This window comes from Dinoponera quadriceps, unplaced genomic scaffold (genome assembly GCF_001313825.1).
Source record: "Dinoponera quadriceps isolate SergipeBrazil2010 unplaced genomic scaffold, ASM131382v1 scaffold1565, whole genome shotgun sequence".
NCBI lineage: Eukaryota > Metazoa > Arthropoda > Insecta > Hymenoptera > Formicidae > Dinoponera > Dinoponera quadriceps.
The window spans coordinates 1,681,881-1,698,103 of NW_014556124.1; the positions used below are offsets into that span (position 1 = coordinate 1,681,881).

Below are 16,223 nucleotides of genomic sequence, written 5' to 3' on the forward strand. Positions count from 1 at the left end.
TCTCTCTCTCTCTCTCTGTTACATCTCTCAAGGTTTACACGCATAAATTCTCCACCGCGGTGCAACTTGACGAGCATCCGTCAATTTCGCGCAGCGTAACGGCTCCGTAATTAGTCGATTGTTTCGCGGAAACGGGAATGCGCGAATTCAACGTCGCGACGGTTACGTCGGCGCCGTAGGTGTAGAGAACGCGAATGGTGGTCAACCGGTGGTGATTTGCGTGGCGGGGCGCGTGCACACAACTTTATATACGTACGCGCGTTCATTGCTGGGAGCGCGCATATAACTGGAATAGCAGCGGTGCGCACTCTCACGCTTTTGTCCTACTTATCTGGCGATTAGCCGTGACTTCCGCTTTCGTCAACGCCGGACTCAGAAGACCGCTTCCCCCAAGGTTGCTTCGTTCGATCGCGGCGCGATCACGCCCGCGGGATTTCCCTCGATTCTCACGAGCGTTCGAGCGGACGATCGCACGATGCGCGTTCTCAGCAACGTGTGCGAACCTGTGCGAACCCTTTCGAGAAGGGCCGGTTTTGATCCTCGCTTACCTTCGCGCCATCGGATCGGCCGTAGTCGAAATGTGAAATCGTTTCTTTCGCGCCGAGTATCCCGTAAACCTTAGATATGAGGTATATCGAATACCCGAAAGTTCAACCTGAAAGCTATTCGTTGGATAGATTTTGCCGTTTTAGGAGTGATCGACGTGTCGGCCGAGATCCCCGGCGAATGCAATAACAATTGTAGTAATAATAACAATGAAGCAACAATAGCCGAGAAACGATTCAAACTCGAAGGAAGCCGTCTCTCAGCCTTCCGTTAGTCGCAATATCCGATAGATACCATTTTGATACTTGTCAGTTTATTCTATTGGCCAAGTGCTAATGAAAGAAGAATCGTTTCAAGAAGCGGAGGAAAGGAATGGGAAAATCAGTGTGTCTGTACATTGCCAACCATTCACGGATAAAAAAATATCGCGACTAACGGAGGAGAGTTAAAATCACTTCAGGCGCTCGATTCTTGAATCACTCGTACACGTGACTTGCGAGCGATATCCAATGAGCGTGCTGCTTCTCCGTGAAAGCAGCACGCTCATTGGATATCGCTCGCGAGTTACGTACATACGAATGGTTGCGAGTCAATCTAGAATCGAACCTCGGGTGATTTTCATTTCAGAGACGAGAATCCGCCCGAGGCGAATGTGCCGAGATTTTGCGTGACATTCATTTTTGCCGATACGTCGCTAAAGTAGAAATTCGAGCGCGGAGAGAGAGAGAGAGAGAGAGAGAGGGAGAGGTCGCTATTGACGAGAGAACAATCGACTGAACGGACGGTCTTCTGAATTGTTTACAGCTGTACGGGCGGACCGGATGCGAGGCGGTAGGAACAAATTCGGGCCCATGTACAAGCGGGATCGTGCGCGGAAGTTGCAACTGATGCGGCAGCGGCAAATGGCGCTGCAAACGATACGCGGCAATCTCGACCCGAGCTACTCGTCCACGGTGACGCCATTATTGCACATCAAGCAGGAGATCCAAATACCTCAGGTCTCGAGTCTGACCTCCTCGCCGGATTCGAGTCCGTCCCCCGCGGCCGTGGCCGCGGGACTGGTGACGACGCAGGCCGGTAACGGTGCCGGTCAACACCAGCTGATCGCACCGTCCACCCAACCGAGCATCGCCGGCGGCAGCGGTAGCGGCGGTGGCGGCAGCGGCGGCGGCGGCGGCGGAGGAGGTGGAGGAGGCGGCGGCGGCGGCGGNTGGACAACAAGTTGTGGGCCGCGAACTCCACCACCCCCGGTACAAAGGCCTTCAACTTCGGCGAGCAGTCCACGCAGCAGTCCCACGGCAGTGCCGCGAGCACCGCGGGCATCAACCCTTCGATCGCTCTGAAAACTAGTCCGATGATAAGAGACTTCGTGCAGGCGCTCGACGACCGCGAGTGGCAGACGTCCCTCTTCGCACTCCTGCAAAACCAAACGTACAATCAGTGTGAAGTGGACTTGTTCGAATTAATGTGCAAAGTGCTCGACCAGAATCTGTTCGCGCAGGTGGACTGGGCTAGGAATTCGATATTCTTCAAGGATCTCAAGGTGAGCTCCCAAGCCGCAGTCCTTCTCCGCTGCGGCGGATACTTTCCTATCACGAGTTTTCTATAGAGTGATGAATCGTGCGAGGAAGAGGGGGACGTGTCTTCGTTCCCCCTTCGTTCAGCTCTTATCGAGTGGGATCGCGAGGAGGCAGCCTCTCCTTTTCTCATTTTCTCCTTCCCCACCTTCGAAATTCGTTTCGACTCGCATCAGACATTTGGGATACGACGTGGGGCAGAGAGAGAGAGAGAGAGAGAGAGAGACACGTCGTCGGACGCAACGGAGAAGGTGATTACGGCGATTACGCGCGTGTGTTAAGCGAGTAATCGTAATTACAGTGATCGTGCCGACGAGAATCTCCTCGTCGAGGAGTTGTGTTCTTACCGATAAATAACTCGTTGCCCGGCCTGCTCGTGGCATGAGCGGCGGGGATGTGAGGTAACCAGCGGCATTGCACAATCACTGAATGATTTCAAGCATCGCCTCATATCTAGGTCATAACAAGATACGTTTCTGGGTTATGGCGGTTGCCCCAAAGCAGGACCGCGTTAATTGTAAATTGCATACTTAAACGATCGTTTTGCAACAACTTTTTATTTTTGCCTCAACACGGCGAGCGCCATTAACGACGATAATGGGGCCATTTGTTTGTGCTTTTCGTCAACAATATGGTACATTGTCGCGGGATTTTCACTCTCTCGCCTCTCGTCATAATCAATATTACTCGTGCGCGTGTTTCGTTTCTCTCCTTTTTAAATGTTCTATAAACATATAGATTACTATATATATATATATATGTGCGCGTCAAAACGCTAAACACGTTGAAGCGGGAGGAATATATATTTGTCGAGCTAACGAAACATGACGAATTATAATCATTTGTTTTATATCCGTATTATTATCAATTATATGGATGTGTGATTAATAATCGACAGAGGAAAACGTATTAAGGAATACAGTGGTATAGGTATTTCTCGTTCTTCTTTTTTTTTTATGCGTTTAATGCAGTATCTAACATTCGCACAAATAATTTATTAGGTTGACGATCAAATGAAGCTACTGCAACACTCTTGGTCGGATATGTTAGTACTGGACCACCTTCATCACAGGTTACACAATAACCTACCTGACGAGACGACACTTCACAATGGCCAAAAGTTTGATCTCCTTTGCCTCGGCCTACTTGGAGTTCCTAGTTTGGCGGATCTTTTCAACGATCTGTCTAAGAAACTTCAGGAACTAAAATTCGACCTCTCCGATTACGTTTGCATGAAATTCCTAATGCTGCTGAATCACGGTAAGTAAAGTTCATCCGGTATCTAAGCCCGTGTTTCATTTGTACATTTCTCTTAAATGCGCGTCGCGAAATTCACAAACGGAACCGTACTTTCCTACGGATGGAACATTTAATGTTAGAACTGAAAATCCCGATAAAGCGCGTTACAGGGTCACGGAAGATGATGACAAAGTTTGCAAATTTATGTATTGAGGGCAATCTGAGAAGGCATTATATAAGTCTGTAAAAAAAACGCGATTAACTCCGAGACCTCAGATCGACGACTTGAGATCTGTTATATCAATCAGTCACAAGACGGGCTGCAATATAGTTTTTTTTTTCTATAAACTTCGGAATGCATCCCGTGTCCAATAGGAGAATTCGTTTTTTTTGGTAATTTTAATTGATTTTAATTTTAGTTAATTTTAATAGGAGATACACTTTCTTATTGGATACGGGATGCGTTGCAAAACTCGTCGAAAAAAAAATGTTGCAACCGTCTTGTGACCGTATACGGGTGATGCAATTCTTCATAATTGATTTTCTGATACTCCGTCCTACTTTGATACGAACTAAGCATCTAGTATAACGTGTATATAACGAAATCCGTGCAGTGTACAATATGGCTTGCAAAATACGTGTGTATATATATATGTCGGTCGTGCTACGTAAATCTATGTACTTATTTTGGCACAGAGGTTCGTGGGCTAGTAAACAAGAAGCATGTGCAAGAAGGGCACGAGCAAGTTCAACGGGCGCTTATGGATTACTCGATACATTGTTACCCAGCTCTACCGGTATTACAAGATTCAAGCTTACGTTATACTCCTCGCTCGAACAGATCGGAGACGGTGTGTATCTAATTGTTCTCATCTGATCGTTGCAGGATAAATTCAACAAGCTGCTAGCAGTATTACCAGAAATCCACGTGGTGGCAAGCAGGGGAGAGGACCATCTCTATCACAAACATTGTAACGGAGGTGCACCTACGCAAACACTCCTCATGGAGATGCTTCACGCCAAGAGAAAATGAAACGATCGGTTTCTCCTGGTAACTTTTGCCATCGAATAGTACGAAACTACACACACACACACACACACGCATACACACACAGACACACATTATATACACGTAACATGCATACATACATATATAATATATCGAAAGTCTTGTTAGCGCCCCTAATCGGGAGACAGAGTGGACCTCAAAGTACCTATTAAGAGCTAACGCTGCTAAGGTATCGGACCAAGTAAAGGGGCATTGGTTCAATAAATACCTATGCATACAAATAAAGAGTATAGACGTATATATACTTTACATATATTACATATATATGTATTATATAAAGTGTATCTAAATATATAAACACAATGACATATATTTTCTATATTTGATGTTGAAGTTTTAGAGATGTATCCGTGGAGAAACACCCCTGTTGGTGGGTACAAGCGCAGGGAAACAGTAAGCAAGATGCCTTGAAAACAGTACAAAGGGTGGTTAAAACAAAATATTGGTCAAAGGGCAGGCAATTTTTGTCTAAATAAGTAAAGCTATTTTTCTAATACTTAGAAGCGATTATTTTTAAGCATACCACTGAAGCCTTGCTCTCACTCATTCGAACGGAATAATGTACACTATTACTGCTAAAGAGAATCCGAACTTTCCAGATTTTAATCGTGCTTCTGCAAGGGATTCAATGGGCATACTTGAACGACAGTAAACTTGCATGTGATATATACATATGTGTTTGTTGCACGGCCACCTGGGCATCCTTAGAATTTCCTATGAAAAGAAAAAAAGAAATCTGCATTTTGACACACTTGCACACAAGCAGGGCTACTATATTGTAAATACTAGTTAACACATTCCAATTACGTTGTAAAGTATGAATCATGTTAAATATGTAATTACGATATTTTGTGTATAGAGTTTAACGAAATAAATATATTTCTGTTGCTTACACTCGAGAGGAATCATTAGCTACTTAATGTCTTCACTAATTTTAGGGTCTTAATCATGTATTTCTCTTTATTATTTTTCAAATAGGTGGCGGAAAGGAATAACCACAAATTACGAATATTTTACTATTGTATGTTGTATCATAATAAAGATTCTGTTTAAGAAATAAAAGAATCATTGGAGCAAGGTTTATGTGGTCCTATATATTGTCTAGCGATTAATTCTAAATACATAAGATAACAATTTAATCTTATATCTCGCGCAGTTGTTAAATAGAGAGATATTTAGTGAATGTTAAGATAGCGACCGAAAGTAGTAATTTTTCACTAAAAGATTATTATATTATTATTATTTTTAATATAATATTGTTTAGCTGATAGTCAGAAATTCTTCAGTGCTGTGAAGGTTGTCTTTTCGACGCCTGTGGTATCAAAGCCATCGGAAATTACATGTGTCAGATGCAAAGCTTAAACTTGGAACGACGAGACGCAGATCTTTTCTCGCGCTGATAAATCGATTGTAAATGTTACCCGTCGCGACTCCTCCTGTTTTCATTCACGTATCAAACACGTACCTGCTGCAAAAAGAATATATGCTATTTTAATACTTTCACTTTTTCCACCGATTTCTCGCAATACATTTAACTAGATGTAACATGTGACTTGTGACAAGCGCGAAATTTGACGCCACGTTATAGATTAAGAATGCCGAGTGTTAAATCAAATCAGGAGGAGTGGTGACGAGTATTCTATTGTTATTGTTATTATCACGAGTAATTATTGCGATGAATAACGATATTGTTATAATTTTTATTATTACAAGTTATGATTGTTACATCGCAACAATTATTTGATCGACAATGTATCGTATATATTTATCACGTGAGTAAAGATCCTCTGTCCGCCGTCAAGTTTGACACACACACACAACACATACACACATATACACACACACGCCAATGTAGAATACGCTAATGTTCCCAAAATTTACAAATCGTCCGGTTCTTCTCACGTTGAACACCATCGGAGACAGTCTCTAGGCTTATCACTCTCACACATACATTTACGACGCTCCCTCTCTCTTTGGAAAAGATTATTTTTATTTAACTCAGACACGAATGACTACCTCTTCATATTTCTGTATTAAGTTTTTATACTTTTACATTTTTAGTAACCACATACCTCAGAATAGACGCCCAGATAGCAATTTGAATGGAATGAATGAATGTAACATGCATAAACAGCTACTTTTAATCCGTGTAGTGTGTATAATTACGCATAAGAAGCTACCGAGCTATGTAATACAACTAATTAAAATATCGTATCCATTGTATGTCCATGTTATTTTTTAGGCCTTAGTTATTATTATTATTATTATTATTATTATTATTACTATTATTATTATTATTGTATTTTCGGCACATTAGTTTATAATCGTGTCATTTACCATGTATTAATTAGGAAAGCATAGTTACTGCTGTCAGAGTTGAGAGAAACCAATTGTAAACGTCGAAAGGAAATCCAATGATTCAAAGAATCAAAAAGATAACAAGTATGAGGATTAATGCCTTCTAGAGTTGTTTTTAAATTATTTTTAAATTGTTTGGACTTCACTGTTTTATTGAGACAACATTTATGCTACGTTTTATTTATTTTTACTCTTCTTCGAGGCTGCCCGTTAAACGTGTCGGTCTGATGATTTTGGAACAAATGTCATTCGCGAGCATCAATATCCATAGCAATGTGAGGGAAAGAAAAAACTCTTCTAAAAGTAGCTCTAAATCGACTTGTCGTTGTTATATATACTTCCATCATAATGATTCGATCTGTTACGACGTGTTAACAAATGTAACTAGAGAATACGACGATCGCAGCGTTATGTACATTGTGTTAAATATGTACAGTTACCAATTATGATTGGCAATGATCTTATTTAATATCGATGTGATTCTTCGGCCCGATAAATCGTTGGAATAAAGTTTTAAAGGGGGAAAAAAGGAACTATTATGCGTTGTTAACACTGCCATTAGCAGTTGGCAATTGTAAATTATGTAGAAAAAAAACATTATAATTGACTGTAAATATATCTTTATTATATTAACAGATAACTGTTCCTTTCTAGAGTTATAATGCTATTTTTTTATATTATATATTGTACTGGTTGACCCCATACGAGACGAGATAGTATTCCCTTATTCGATATTAAAGATCGTTACCAGATTGTGAAATTGTGAGAGATCAAATTCCGCGAAAGTTAAAAAACTTGATAGGATATATAGATATCAATCAGTATGCCATTTTGCGAGATTTAAAGATAGTAGTATTTTATGATTAATTCAGTCACTCGTTAGAATGTACAATTATTACAAAATTTCAATGCCTTCGTGCACACACGGAACAAGACAATTATCATAATTCGTAACTTGAATGCTGTTATTCATGTATGTCAAACAACTTGTATATTTGTTTTTGCTTTGTATAAATACGAGACGACGAACATTGCACAGTGACTAATAAAGATATCGCAACTATCGCAATCATCTATCATTCTTTCATGTGAAAACATCAACAAGAAGCATCTTTGTACATTTGAATTTTTACGTTATATAATCTTTCGTACATGTGATGCTTTAGTGTGAGTCATATATTAATTCGACTAAATTAGTAACATAAGACACTATGCCATGAATCCTAACACGAATGTGTGAGGCTACGTGTTGCACTAGTAAAAAAATCAAACGCTAAATGCTCCGTATATTGACTTTTCTTATTACTTAACAAATTAGTATATATACACGTACATATGTATATACTAATTTATAATTAACACGCACACATGTGTTACTTATAGTTGTTACTTAATTTCTATTAAATGAAATGATCAAATACGTGAATTCAGCTGTATAATTCTACACGTGATGTAAAAAATATTAACGTTAATCTCATCCTCTTCGTGCACCATGATATATATATATATATTTATAATGAATACAATAGCGTATGTAGTGTGATGTGAACCCCGTGTGATCTGCGGTGCATAAAAATTGTAACGCAGAAAGTATATTCGGTTAGGAATATACTCTACGTCCGTGACATCCAAGTCACGTGCGTAGTGCGTGTGCAATTGCGTGTGCAGTGTTATTTATTTTACCTATGGTTCTGATTAAATTACTATGTCAATACAACAAATCATTGCAACAAGCTGCCTTCTTCGAGAGACAGTCTTTTATCATTATTATGTTTTTTTGAAAATTAGCTATTTTTCTATCGTAATCGTTATCATTCCCTAACGTGACTGTGTAACGAAATAATATCTTCAAAGTCCGATCACTGATACATAATTGTCGAATAATAATTTGGTTCACACGTACATTAGAAAACGTATATAGATGTGATATCAGAGTTCAATGTGCGTCTGTTTCTGTTAGAAACTTGTTGTAACTCTCCTCGTTCATTAGACTCTTAATTTCGTCCGGTTCGCTTAATTCTACCTTAAACAGCCAACCGTCCTTGTAACAAGATGTGTTAATTAACGAAGGTTTATCTTCGATCGACTCGTTTTTCTCTATAACTTTTCCACTGACCGGGCTTATCAATTCCGAAGCTGCCTTCACCGATTCTAGCGCACCGCATTCCTCTAAAAAAGAAATCACAGTTCGATCTAAGAAAATGAGATTTTCACAAATATGTAGATGAAACGAGGCTGTATAATACGTGATAAAACCAAAAAGGAGGATAATTGTGAATAGGTGTTCAAGAGCAAACCAAAAAAATGTATGTACAAATTGTATTCCATTTATTAGAAACTACCACTTTAATGTAATTCGACACGGTTTAATTTTAACTTCACTTAATTTTAGTTCAACTCATTTCAGTTTAGTACAGCTGTGTCCATTCTGTCGAATTGTGCAAAATTTTTTATAGCGCAAAAATATATTCATAACTCATAAAATGAAAAGTCATCGCGCAATCGGATAGTCTCTGTAATGATTCTCGCTGAAAAATAACTAATAATAAAATTAATAACAGAGATAATTGAAACAAAACAACGCTAAAATTGTCGGGATTTGTTCGTTGGACATTTCGTTCAAGAAAGAAAGAAGAAACATGAAGTATTACTTCAACTATATCGGGCAGAGTAGCTTGTATCTTTTTTTGGCACAGCTTTCACTCGTCATTTTGGAAATTCGGTCGGTTATGACAGGGGCGTATCAATTACCTCCTTTCTTGATCATGGATCCCACGTCGGGAAGTTGCGCGTAAACCACATCTCCGAGCGCCTCTTGCGCATAATTAGATATACCGACTGTGCCCACTTTGGTGTCTACAGTTACCCATTCGTGCTTATCGGTGTACCATCGTTCTGAAAAAATCACGGTGTTTATCTCGGAGTTTGCGAATTCAACGGTAATCAATCTCTTCTTCTTCAAGCAAGCGCGTCAACGTCTTCCTTTCGCACGGAAGGAAAATATCAATCACACAGAGAGCGATACCAGCAACTTGAAAAGAAACAATTTTCTCTTTCACAGTCAACGATAGAAGAGAAAAACACGATAGGAGGGACAATCGAAGCGCGTCGCAACGAGACAACTTCCTGCGACATTAATTGCGGGTGCGATAACTGTACTTTTTTTTTATTCAAGTGAAATCGTATATTCTTTTCGCACAAAACGACTCCTCTCGTCGATATTATCGTATAAAATATTCCAGAGAAATGATCGAAAAGTGAGTACTTGACGAGATATCTTATACTTTGTCGACGTCATAGTGTAAAATTTAAAATATGTCGCGCCGAATATCACTCACTTTCGACGACCTTATTTTTGTGTTTTCCGGTATGCCGGCGATGCGGTGATGATGCAACGAATTTGTCGAATTTGTGAAGTTATTTGTTCACATCGCAATTCGTTCCCCCTCCCTACCCAGCAGTTCCGTCAGTAATTCCCGTAGATTCGTAAAATCAAGACGCGTTAACTCTAACGTCTGCTCGACTTACCAGTTCTCAAGTATCGTGTTGTGGTTATGGAGCGTGCTGCGGTGAAAAGCGGTGTCCTCGACGCCGCAACCGCACCGAACAGATCGTTTCCACCGTGCGAGATGAGTGTTTTCATCGCGCACCTGCCGGCCCGTACGGCCAATCTTGCCATCCTCATCTCTACTCGTGACGCGTGACCGTACGAAAGATTGCCGATGACTCTAACCCTCCTCTCGGCCGTAAGCGCGATCTGAGTAGCGTCGAGTGACGAGAGGAAACTTCGACGACCCGGCCCGACCGCTACTGTCCTCATCAGCCTTTCTCTCTCTCTGTCTGTCTGTCTCTCTCTCTCTCTCTCTTATCTCGCCTCGAAAAATAATCGAGCTAGTTTTACATCGCGGTATCCATCGGTCGAATATCGTGAACGATTGTTTGAAAATTACTCGTCGTGTTTCACCATCGGGAACGATAATCCTCAAGATCGTGCAAGAACGGCACACAATTTACAAAATAAAAGAGCTGAATATCTCAAGAACAATCGATCTATACTTAAGTCGAAGACCTTCCTGTTTATTTTATAAGTCACGTTAGTTTTTTATCTCTAATTCTTCCAACGCCCTGTATAAGCAATGACGATTTTGTTTTGTAACAGAATTTGAAGGAGTCATCGCATCATCAAATGTTCTATCTTATATATTGTTTATATATATCGCATACACACACACACACACATCGATATACACACTGTTTCGACAGGATAATCCGTTCAAGGAACTGAAGGTGATTATATAAGAGATGAAAAAACTACCCTTGTACGTTAAGATTGAACAAAGTAGAAATTCATTACGAAAATTGAATGTACATTAAATATACATTCCGTATATAAGAGACCGTTATTACATGGGCAACGTTTAGTATAATGTTACAACATGTCAAATTTACACAGTGTTATCCAAGCTGCGTACTTAATCACGTGAGTTTAAGCAGATGATAGTAGCATACGCTTCGAGAATATATCGTAATGTGAGTTATCAAAATTCGATATCAGTGACCTCAGAGATCATCTCTGTCATATATGCCATATTATGTGATACTGTATGTACAATATCAGCATAATATACTGAATCATACTATATATATGTCGTAGTAAGTGTATAAAAGAAAAACCACGGAATGACCGGTGTCCATCGTATCTTTCCAAGCATCGATTATCTTTCATATCTGTATTCCCCTATTGTTTCTTTTGTCTCACAGTGTCAATGATTATTATTTATGCAACTGAATTTATATACCAGATGAGGAAACAATTCTGTTTCTAAGTACGTCTATCAATAAAACTAAATTGAAGTAGCATTAATATGTCAAGCTGGACACATTCTTTCTAATGGCGAATTCGATCACTCCCGCCCGATTGGTACATGCTGATAATTTTGCGGCTGTTTACTGATTGTTCGAGTAAAAGAAAAGTATACGGACATTTTTACAAGTGTGCTGAATCGATCATAAACGTCATTTTGTGGATATATCCTTTTATTTAAAAAGTATAACGCAAGAAATCTCGGCATGCGTTTTTCTCACTTCTGACGTCACCAAACAAGGACAGTCACAGTGATTGCTCAAGAGTCTCAATTATTCCATCGTCAAAGTGCCTATGTTACGCCATTTTATTTGTATACTTTGATCCGTATTATGAACTCTTTCTTTTTTTTTTATCGATAAAAGCCTTGAACGTGGCTTCTCAGCTGATCAAGTAATTTCTAAGCCACTTTTAAAGACTTTTATCAATCAAAAGAGAATTTAGAATATGGGCCTTAATGTGTAGCAATCTTTGGGATACATTGGATCTGGGTATAATATGGATGATTGAATTCGCTATCAAAGATGAGACACATCATTCCCTGCAGTTAATGCGTTAATTCACCGGACAACTTTACAAATAACAAACGAAAGGAATATGAAAATACTGTTTCACATCATGTAATGTTGCCCAGATATTTGTCGCGAACTGTATTGCAAAAATTTGTCTATAGTCCAAATATAATGAGCTATTTATTTCATTGTACGTCCCTGATTTGTCTGAATAAATGAAAGGCAAAAATGATTGGTGAAAGTGACAGAATTATTAAACTACAATCCAATGGTGTAAGAACGTCCGCCTGGATTGTGAATCGAGACTGGAATGGGCTGGCTGATACACCATTCGTACCACACTTTCTTAGAACTACATTTTCGCCAGAAGTGAACTACTAATTGGTCCTCCGCCTTCAGATTCACCGGCTCCTGCAAACGGATCCATAATTTTCTATCGTTATCGTCGTCTCTCCCAAGATGGACGTGACGTTATCTTTTTAGCATACCTTAAGTGGAAAGAAAATTGGGAACCAACTGAACATTTCCGGGCTATACGTGCTCGGTTCTATACTCAATGTGATATTTTTGTACAGAACCGTCATAAAGTATCCCGAAAACCCATGCAACACGCATTCTTGTTGTACATCAAAGGTTTTCGTCTCGTATCTCGAGTTGTCGATAGCACTAGCTGAAACGAATGAGTAAAAACATGTGTAAATTCAAGCAAATGAAAATACAGACGATCGGTTACCACATTGAGACAAACCTCTGTTCGGATGTATAAATGTAAAAAGTGGTTGTGGACTCGCTATGTCGTACTTATTTTGAAGATGCACCACGTAGGGAGTCTCGAAATTAGTCAATGGATGTTTATCTTTGTCTCTGAGCTGCCTTACCTCATTGTATAATTTAGAGGACTGTATAGGTGCGATATACGAAGTATATGATTGCGGTATGTTAATTCCGTCATCTAACACAAATGAGAAGGGAGAACTTTTTTTTATCGATTGCTGTAAATATGTGTGAAGCTTGTGTGATGTAAAATGTGCAATGCAGACCTCGTAGAAACTTCAGAACGTTGTCTAAACATTCGGGAGATAATTCGTTATCGCCGAAGGATCCAAGTAGTTCGGAAACAATGATATCGGCCTTTTCGGGCGCGTCCCATTCTCTCATGTCGCACGACACCACCGTGACTTTATCTTCCCACACATCTCTCTCGAGAGCCTGCAAACTGTAGGTGCAGGCGAATAAAATATAACGCCAATTTAACTCGTAGGAACATTCATTAATCTGTGTTCCAAACATTCACTGTCGACGCTGAAAATCTATAGTAGTTCACGTTCACGTATATTATAGATCTTCAGCACTGACAGTGCATATTGAAATACAGCGTCATTATCGTACGAAATCTTCGTTTCGAAAGATTCTTACGTTAGCACGGCGTTAGGATTCTTTTCCACCGCATATACCTTCACTTCCTGCGTGGCCATCTCTGCAGCGTTCAGAGATGCTGTTACGAGGGGTCCTCTTCCGGCACCAACCACCATGATTACTCTAAAGATTCGCAATTGCTACATTCCTTTGTGACTATGATATTGCGATATCGATTCAACTTACATCCTCCTCCCTTCCGCGTTGACCTTCGGTGTGATATCCTTTATGGCTTCGTATATAGCGCTCTGGTATTCTCGGTACTTCACAGGATCCTTCTCGAATATCTCGTAAGTTTGCGACTCGAGATTATCCATTAGAGGTTGCAACGGACATTGCAAATAATCCTCGTACCCACGAGCAAATCTTTCCACTGCTCCGCTATTTTGACATCCCTGAAGAGATGAGAATGTAATTTTCTACATCTACCGATAAATTGTAACAAGCATGTTATCTCAGCAAATATATCATCTCAAGATAATTTTACGTAATCTCTCTTTCGGTCTTACCTTCCACAAATAGTCAAGGTAATTGTAATAATAGCTAATACTCCTGTAGCGTGATGCGCCTGTTAATATAAACTGTACTTCTAATGTGGCAAATTTCTTGACTAATGCCTGATGTGCTTTACTTAACACCGGGTATCCTTTCTTATTAGTTAAAAAGATCGTCGTTGGTAAAATCAAGCATTTCACTGGCTCCCCGAGCCATCTGTCAATCTTTACATTCAAAGACTGGTTGATTAACGCATAGCATCGATAATATATATACTTTTAATTTGTAAGTTTAGTTTGTGTAGATACCTCTTCCGATTCAGGCAGATCATGACTAACGATTAATGCGACTCCTAATTTTCTATTATAGTCGCATATTATCCTAAATGCATTCCACCATTCCCAAGGATTTTCAGCCGTTGGACAATCCTCCTCTCTGTAAGAATAGGTTTGCTTGATTGGATTTTCCATAGGTATTTGTATCCAAACCTACAATGACCAATAGAATATCTCAATACTTTCAATTAACCCTAGGCTGTGGTCTGATTTGTGCTTACAATGCTGTGAATGTCATTCCATCTTTCTTTGAACAATAAAGGTAGAATGACACTTATAGCGCTGTAAGTGTGAATTAGACCACAACCCTAATCTCTCATTCGGTAATTCAGAAATAAAAAATTTACCTGGAAAATATAATTACTTGTCAATTTCTCACAAATAATTCTTGCGAGATTCATATTATTTCCTATGCCACTCATTAATTTAAAAGTTACGCCTGACAAACCAAAATGCATGGCCAAGCCTAATTCTTGATTCAAAGCTTCTTCGCTATTTTTCCTAACAATTGGATTGGCCGAGTCCACATTGATAAATGGTGAGAATTTACCAATAATTAAATTATTCCAATCTATGAAATATAACAAAATATATATTATTATTACATACTAAAATGATTTATTTTTAAGAAATTCTTAAATATTTTTCATTATAATTTACCTGAACTATTTAAAATGATATCAGGTCTAGTAAATGGTCCTGGACGATCTTTGGCAGGGCCTGATAGAAATTCTCTCTTGAGCAAAGGATGTACCAATGGAACACAGATAAAATCATATCTGAAAAGAAATCAAGCTCATATAGAAATTTTGTAAAAAAAACCAAGTTCCGTTGAAAATTTAACGTAAAATTTACAAAATGAATAACTTACTTTGAAGAAGTTGCGGTGAATAGACAATCATTTAGATTTGCAGCACAACAGAAATCCAATCCACAAGAAATTGGCTTTTGATTTGTCATTTCAATATATCGTCAAGTATACAGTATGTTCCCTTTCTGAAATAATCATGTTGGATGTATAAATTCACACTATTTATTGTATATCATGCAAGATAATAAAATAATATACCCCAGCATCACATGAAAATATGTAAACATAACATGTAACATGTACACATTGTGATTAGATGTTCTAAATACATGACATAAAATTTATCTACAACTCACCTCAAATATTAATACTGATTTGTTTAACACTGTTTTATCTTTATTTTACATGTAGATACTACTAATAATATTAATTTATATAAAATGATGATACATTTGTAGCAATCAGAGGTTATAATCAGTTAAAGTGTTTAGAATCTGCAGCAGAAACTACGGAGACACCTAACGAAGCAGTACAGATCTGTTAGGCTTTTTTACAGTCAAAATAATAAATAAATAACCTTTTAATACCTGTAATCAGTAAAATCAGTAAAATTGGTAAATTCACGGTACACTCCAGAGAGGGTTTTTGTAAAAGTCAAAATTTGACGAACGCTTCGTATGAAGTTGGCCACGAATCTATAACGCAACGGTCGGGCTGCGTTCAGAAATACCAATCACTAAGGGTAGAGTGGCATTTAATTGACCAATCAGGATGAAAAACTAATGATCAATTAAATGTTATTCTACCTTCAGCGTATATTCTCGAACGCAGCCTACTACGAATTCGAAATTTGAGATAAAATTGAAATTTGACCAATCAGCACAAAGTTCACGAAATTTCATTAAACTCGAGTCCCGTTAACTTTGTACTGATTAGCCAAATTCAATTCAATCTCAATCCCCGATCCATAGTCTGATACTGCCCTAAGCCCTGAATCTTAA

At 39.0% G+C, this 16,223-nt stretch overlaps 3 protein-coding genes across 5 annotated transcripts in view; 1 reads left to right on the top strand and 2 right to left on the bottom strand.

The window, feature by feature from the left end:
• Window positions 1-4,858, top strand: part of LOC106746758 (nuclear hormone receptor FTZ-F1) — a 24,316-nt gene extending 19,458 nt beyond the window's left edge. The window contains 5 exon segments of the mRNA XM_014623745.1: window positions 1,351-1,755; window positions 1,758-2,089; window positions 3,125-3,383; window positions 4,059-4,159; window positions 4,249-4,858. Coding sequence (XP_014479231.1) covers window positions 1,351-1,755; window positions 1,758-2,089; window positions 3,125-3,383; window positions 4,059-4,159; window positions 4,249-4,395 — 1,244 coding nt within the window. The 3' untranslated portion in view covers window positions 4,396-4,858.
• A 1,253-nt stretch (window positions 4,859-6,111) lies between these two features.
• Window positions 6,112-10,828, bottom strand: LOC106746760 (glycine cleavage system H protein). The gene is made up of 3 exons (XM_014623749.1): window positions 10,318-10,828; window positions 9,541-9,684; window positions 6,112-8,958 (listed from the first exon to the last, which is right to left on the bottom strand). The coding sequence occupies exons 1-3, from the start codon at window positions 10,607-10,609 to the stop codon at window positions 8,726-8,728; spliced, it is 669 nt and encodes a 222-aa protein (XP_014479235.1). The 5' UTR covers window positions 10,610-10,828; the 3' UTR covers window positions 6,112-8,725.
• A 142-nt stretch (window positions 10,829-10,970) lies between these two features.
• On the bottom strand, window positions 10,971-15,905 carry LOC106746759 (protein arginine N-methyltransferase 5). Of its 3 annotated transcripts, XM_014623747.1 has the most exons (13): window positions 15,810-15,905; window positions 15,579-15,740; window positions 15,283-15,407; window positions 15,072-15,190; window positions 14,759-14,982; window positions 14,385-14,564; window positions 14,091-14,315; window positions 13,768-13,976; window positions 13,582-13,704; window positions 13,206-13,381; window positions 12,914-13,117; window positions 12,654-12,835; window positions 10,971-12,576 (listed from the first exon to the last, which is right to left on the bottom strand). In XM_014623747.1, the coding sequence occupies exons 3-13, from the start codon at window positions 15,369-15,371 to the stop codon at window positions 12,424-12,426; spliced, it is 1,884 nt and encodes a 627-aa protein (XP_014479233.1). In that variant the 5' UTR covers window positions 15,372-15,407; window positions 15,579-15,740; window positions 15,810-15,905; the 3' UTR covers window positions 10,971-12,423. The 3 variants fall into 3 exon arrangements, with proteins under 3 accessions (XP_014479233.1, XP_014479234.1, XP_014479232.1); XM_014623748.1 differs by lacking the exon at window positions 15,579-15,740 and having other exon boundaries at window positions 14,091-14,300; XM_014623746.1 differs by lacking the exon at window positions 15,579-15,740.
• Window positions 15,906-16,223: the final 318 nt, after the last annotated feature.

What these genes read in the sequence shown, in the direction of transcription:
- LOC106746760 (XM_014623749.1), bottom strand. Translation starts at nt 10,609, where the DNA reads ATGAGGACAGTAGCGGTCGGGCCGGGTCGTCGAAGTTTCCTCTCGTCA. An exon ending in AACACGATACTTGAGAACTG is followed by an intron (nt 9,685 to 10,317) that starts GTAAGTCGAGCA and finishes TGATTTTTTCAG; the next exon opens with AACGATGGTACACCGATAAG. An exon ending in ATCCATGATCAAGAAAGGAG is followed by an intron (nt 8,959 to 9,540) that starts GTAATTGATACG and finishes TTTCTTTTTTAG; the next exon opens with AGGAATGCGGTGCGCTAGAA.
- LOC106746759 (XM_014623746.1), bottom strand. Translation starts at nt 15,371, where the DNA reads ATGACAAATCAAAAGCCAATTTCTTGTGGATTGGATTTCTGTTGTGCT. An exon ending in TATCATTTTAAATAGTTCAG is followed by an intron (nt 14,983 to 15,071) that starts GTAAATTATAAT and finishes TATATTTCATAG; the next exon opens with ATTGGAATAATTTAATTATT. An exon ending in AACGCGGAAGGGAGGAGGAT is followed by an intron (nt 13,705 to 13,767) that starts GTAAGTTGAATC and finishes GCGAATCTTTAG; the next exon opens with AGTAATCATGGTGGTTGGTG.